This window comes from Quercus lobata, chromosome 7 (genome assembly GCF_001633185.2).
Source record: "Quercus lobata isolate SW786 chromosome 7, ValleyOak3.0 Primary Assembly, whole genome shotgun sequence".
NCBI lineage: Eukaryota > Viridiplantae > Streptophyta > Magnoliopsida > Fagales > Fagaceae > Quercus > Quercus lobata.
Window position 1 is genome coordinate 37,838,581 of NC_044910.1, and position 5,508 is coordinate 37,844,088.

The following is a 5,508-nucleotide window of genomic DNA, read 5'->3' on the forward strand; positions in this document are numbered from 1 at the left end:
GTACTGAAATTTTTTCATGGGCTTGGGCTTGATTTAAAATTCTGCAGAAACTGCTTTACTGCAATTTTCGATCAGTCGAACCTATTCTTCGATCGGTCAAGCTTCACTAAATTTCAATTCTTTTTCTAGCAACTTGAATGTTCTTGAGACTTGACTCGAATCACCTTGAGCAATGTCTAACACCTATTCTAGACATGTTTTTATTCTTGGTTTGCCAACATAAACAAATTAGGACTCTAAACATTTAATCCTAAATCTTTAGAACCTAACAAAGATAGGAAGCCAAATGAAACTCAAAATCCTATCAGAAAATTTTGGCTTGGACAAGTACAGAAAAACGAAAATCACCCCTTTATTCTAGTTTTAGTTAACCCAAGAATGAGAACAAAGAAAAAAGTTTCGAGGCCCAAGCTTCATCTATTAATTCATGGATAAGAGAAGAAAGATAAAAATTTAGTATTTGTTTGGAAATAAATTGATTTTTGTGTTTTTTATTTTTGTTTTCCATTTAGACACTTATGTGGCAATTTTTTAAATATTAATTAAAAATTATTATTATCAGTAAGCTTTAAGTGTGCCAACTTGTCATTTGTTTGCCATGTCAGCATTTTCCGTAAGTGAGTTAATGGTAGGGACTAAATTGACTATAACTTGAAAATAGTAGAGACCAAATCGACTTTAAACCCAAAATGTAGGGACTAAAATGGTATTTTTGCCTTATATTAAATTAGGGTTATTTTACTAAATGGGTCAACCCTAACATGATCCATTTAATAACAATGTCCAAACCCATTAACTCTAAAACGGTTTGTTTATTAAGTTGACATGACAAAACTCACATAGCGTATTTAATAAACATGTTGAATCAGTAATTCAAAAGGATGTTGAGGCTGAAGATAATGCGAATTATAAGATAAGAGCATGGTGGATGATGTGGGGAAGTGTATAGGGAGTAATATGTGATAGTTACCGAATAAATTAAAGGAAGAGTTTTACTAGACTATTATAAGACCAACTTTACCATATAGTATTGCATGTTGGACTAGTAAGAAACAAATATCATCATAAAATGAGTGTAACTGAAATGCAAATATTAAGATAGATAAGTGAAAATACAAGGAATATATTACAAAATGAAAAAAAAAAAAAAAAAAAAAAAAAAAAAAAAAAGAAGAAGAAGAAGAAGAAGAAGAAGAAGAATAAAGATAAGGGGTGCAGGGACGGAGCCACTGTTGGACATTGCCCCCCTAATTTTTTCTTTAAAAATATTATTATATGTCTGTGTACTAGTTTTAGCAATTTTATTTTATAAAATTACATTTTACTCCCCTTAAACAATATCATTGATTCTTTTAAGAGTAATGCTATACTCACAAAATTTTTTATAAACTATTTTAGTAGCAAATTCTTATTGGTTTGCATATGGGCCTACTACTTACATCATTTTTTTACCTACTAATAACTACTTATTACCTCAGTGATCTATAAAAAAAATTTGTAACTCTAGCATTTTCCTCATTTTAGTGACCATAAAAAAAAAATTTTTAAAAAATTTATAGATCTAAAATCTAAAACAAAATATACAAGCCAAAAAAAAAGCCTCAACAACAAAAATTACCAATGGCAAAACTAAAAAAATAAATAAATCCAATTAACCAATTTTATTCAAAATAAACAACCATACCCTTAAAAAAATTCTAAACAAAAATAATTTTGTTCTTACCCACCCAAAAAAAAAAAAAAAACTTAGCTGTTAAGTAGTAGCAAAGTCAAAGGTTGAAATTGCCGTATACAGCCAATAGTAAAACTACTTTTCCTAACTCAAAGTTCTAACTCTGTCCTTGAAGGGGTGGATCTTATTGATGAAAAGATGAGAGAGAGTCACTTGGATGATTGCTCATGTGCCAAGGAGATTGATTAACGTACTAGTGAGAAAAATGATAAATTGGTTCAAGATTCAAGTCAAGAGAATGAAAATAGGTAGAAAACGACAAAAATTAAGAAAAAAAAATTCCTAACATAAGTAAAAAAAAAAAAAAAATGACGTGTTAATTAACTAAGGAGGTAATAAAAAATAATTTTGGATAATATAGAATTTTGAAGAAAAATACATGTGAATGACCTGATTACGTACAATCTGCCTACAATATGATTTTTATTAATTTATTACAAGCGAATCAGATAAATCTTGAGACAAATTTTGAGATCGTGGGAAGGTAGGGTCGGTGATGGAGAGGTGGCGGAGTTGGTGAATGGTGATACCAAAAAAAAAAAAAACGTTTCTTTCAACTAGTTTTGGCACATGGATAAAGTTTTTTGCCATGGTAAAGGACACAGCCAAAACAACTATTGTCTTAATCAATTATTGTTTAAAAATGATTTAAATAATTTCTTAACAAAATTTTGTTTGAATAATTTAATAAGTTATGTTATATATATTTTGGTTATATATATATATATTTTTTGCAATGATAGTTTTATTAACTTATGTTTTAAGAATTTCCTTTTGGCAATTCACTAAATGATTCTTAACAAATTATTATTATAAATTTTTACTTTAAAATAAGTACCATTTTATGATCATTGATAATATTCTCATATATCGCGTGAGTCTACAGCTAGTTATATTTAAAAATTGATATATCAAATTATAAGATTTGTAATATCTTTAATGGTTTGGTTAAGGGGTTCCCTTAAGAGATTTGTTAATAGATCATTTTAAGAATATTTTAATACCACTTTTATGATTGATACATCAAATTATAAGATTTGTAATATCTTTATTGGTTTGGGTAGGGGGTTCCCTTAGGAGATTTGTTAATAGACCAATTTAGAAATGTTTTGATATCATTTTTATGAGAAATATAAAAAACTGTAAAAAAAAGTTGTTTTTTTCTTTTCCTATAAAAAAACTACTAAAAATGTTTTATAAATCAATGCACTTAAAGACATTCATTAACTTTTCCCTATCTTTAATATTAGTATTTTTTTGATAGCTACAACAAAGATGAGGGGGGTTTCAAATCCATATTTTCGTTAAAAATGAGAATAGTCAATGTCAACGCCACTAAATTAGAAGGCACTTGACTTTAACATCACTCTTAAGATAACACTAAAATAAACAAACAAAATGGAGAAATGGAGGTGATAGTTACAATTTACAACACATACATATGAAGAAAAAAGGCATTTTAGTGCAGGCTTTTTAGTGCATTTGAGAAAGTTGGATTCGTAAGACTATAACCCCCGTCAACAACAAGGTTCATCCCACTCACATACTTGGACTCATCACTCCCCAAATATAGTGCCGCCTCAGCAATATCTTCAGGCTCCAATACCACTCCCTTCAAGTTTGCACAAGATGAAACAACATCCTCCACCTTATTCTTCTCCATCATCCCCATAGCTTTTATTAGCATAGGAGTTGCAGCTGAAAAAGGAGACACACAATTAACTCTTATTCCATATTGTCCCAACTCCACGCTTAAGTTCTTAACCATTCCCACCACAGCATTCTTTGATGCCACATAAGAATGTGGAACAGCGCCGGCCATTACTGAAGCCGCACTTGAGGTGAAGAGAATGCTACCTTTTTTCACTGGAATCATAACCCTAGCAGCATGCTTGGCACCCAAGAAAGCACCGAAAATGTTGACATCTAAAACTCTTTTGAAATTTTCATTTTCTGATTTTAAAATTCGTGATTCCATGTTGCCTGAAATGCCAGCATTGTTGAACATGATGTCCAGCTTTCCATACTTGGATACAACCATGTCTACGGCCTTTTCAACATCAGATTCATTTGTTACATCACAATGGATGAAAAAGATGGATTCAGAGCCAATGTCTTTGCAAACTGAGTGACCTAGCTCGTCTTGGACATCTGCTATAAGGACCTTAGCACCATGTCGAACAAAAAGCCTTGCAGTGGTCTCACCTATGCCACTGGCACCACCAGTTATCAATGCTACCTTACCTTCTAATCTTCAAGGACAAAGAAATAAGGAAACTAAAATTTATTAGTCTAAACTCTTAGCTAGTTTTTAATATAACATAAATGATAGAAAGAATGTGAATTAAAGAATATAGAGTTTATAAAATGTTGTTATAAGAATACCTTTTGGTGATGGGAGTTGCTAAAGAATTAGCATTCATCTTTTCCTTAAAATTGATGGGAAATCTCTGGGTTTGGTGATGGAGAGGTTGCGGGGGTAGTGATACAATAAATAAGTTACTTTCAACTAATTTTAGCATCTGAAGTTTTCTACCAACGTAAAAGACAGCGAAAACAACTAATGTCTTATTTAGATTAATTTAAGGTCATTCAAAAGTCTATAAATCAATTTTAAATCTTTTGACAAAATTATAAGAGAAATGCTATGTTTATAATATTTTCACAAAAAGCCTTAAGTGTTATGTTGTTATTGGCCGTTACTAGTGGGCAAAAAGTAATAATAGTGGTGGATACAAATTAAAACCAATAATAATTTATCAACTAAGATTTTTTGTAAACAAATTGTAGATGTACTTCTCAAATTATAAAGATCTAAACATAGGCATATGGAAAGAAATTTCCTGGCATTAAATACAACTTTGCGTGTTTATGAGTCACAAATCTTATAGATAATCAAATTGACTACTTGACCGGCATGATTTAAGAAAAATGATAACTAAAGCTATCTATATGTTTAAGATGACGTTTATCCACAAAAAAAAGCACTTCTAAGATAACAAGCCTAATCCTAATAGAGGTACAAGATCATCCTTAGTTTGCAAACAAAGTATTTTACTTGTATACTAATAAGGTCAATTGACTTTAACATCACTCTTAAGATAACGCCAAAACAAAGAAACAAAATTGAGAAATGGAGATGATAGTTGCAACTTGCAACACATATATTGATACATCTGTGTTCCTACATTATATTATATTGATGTCTACAAAGCCATTGGCTCAAAAGCATTTTTCCTCTTGCTTTTTAGCGATATAATATAATGTAGGAACACAAATGTAAGAGATGGACTTTGAGCCAATGTCTTTGTAGACTGAAGGCCAAGCTAACATGATGTCCAACTTTCCATACTTGGATACATCTATGTCCACAACCTTTTCGACATCAGATTCATTTGTTACATCACAATGGATGTAAGAGATGGATTCAGAGCCAATGTCTTTGTATACTGAGAGGCCAAGCTAGTCTTGGACATTTGCTATAAGGACCTTAACACCTTGTCGAACAAAAAGCCTTGTAGCAGTCTCATCTATGCCATTGGCACCATTGGTTATTAACGCTACCTTACCTTCTTATCCTCAAAGACAAAGAAATAAGGAAACGAAAATCCATTAGTCTAAATTCTTGGCCTCTTTTTAATATAACATAAATGATAGAGAGAATGTGAATTAGAGAATACAGAGTTTATAAAATGTTGTTATATTAGTACCTTTTGGTGATGGAAGTTGCCAAAGAATTAGCATTAATCCCTTAAAATTGATGGAAAATCTCTGCC

At 30.9% G+C, this 5,508-nt stretch overlaps 1 protein-coding gene across 1 annotated transcript; it reads right to left on the reverse strand.

The window, feature by feature from the left end:
• Window positions 1–3,191: 3,191 nt before the first annotated feature.
• Window positions 3,192–4,155, reverse strand: LOC115952009 (secoisolariciresinol dehydrogenase-like). The gene is made up of 2 exons (XM_031069113.1): window positions 4,118–4,155; window positions 3,192–3,984 (listed from the first exon to the last, which is right to left on the reverse strand). The coding sequence occupies exons 1-2, from the start codon at window positions 4,153–4,155 to the stop codon at window positions 3,192–3,194; spliced, it is 831 nt and encodes a 276-aa protein (XP_030924973.1).
• Window positions 4,156–5,508: the final 1,353 nt, after the last annotated feature.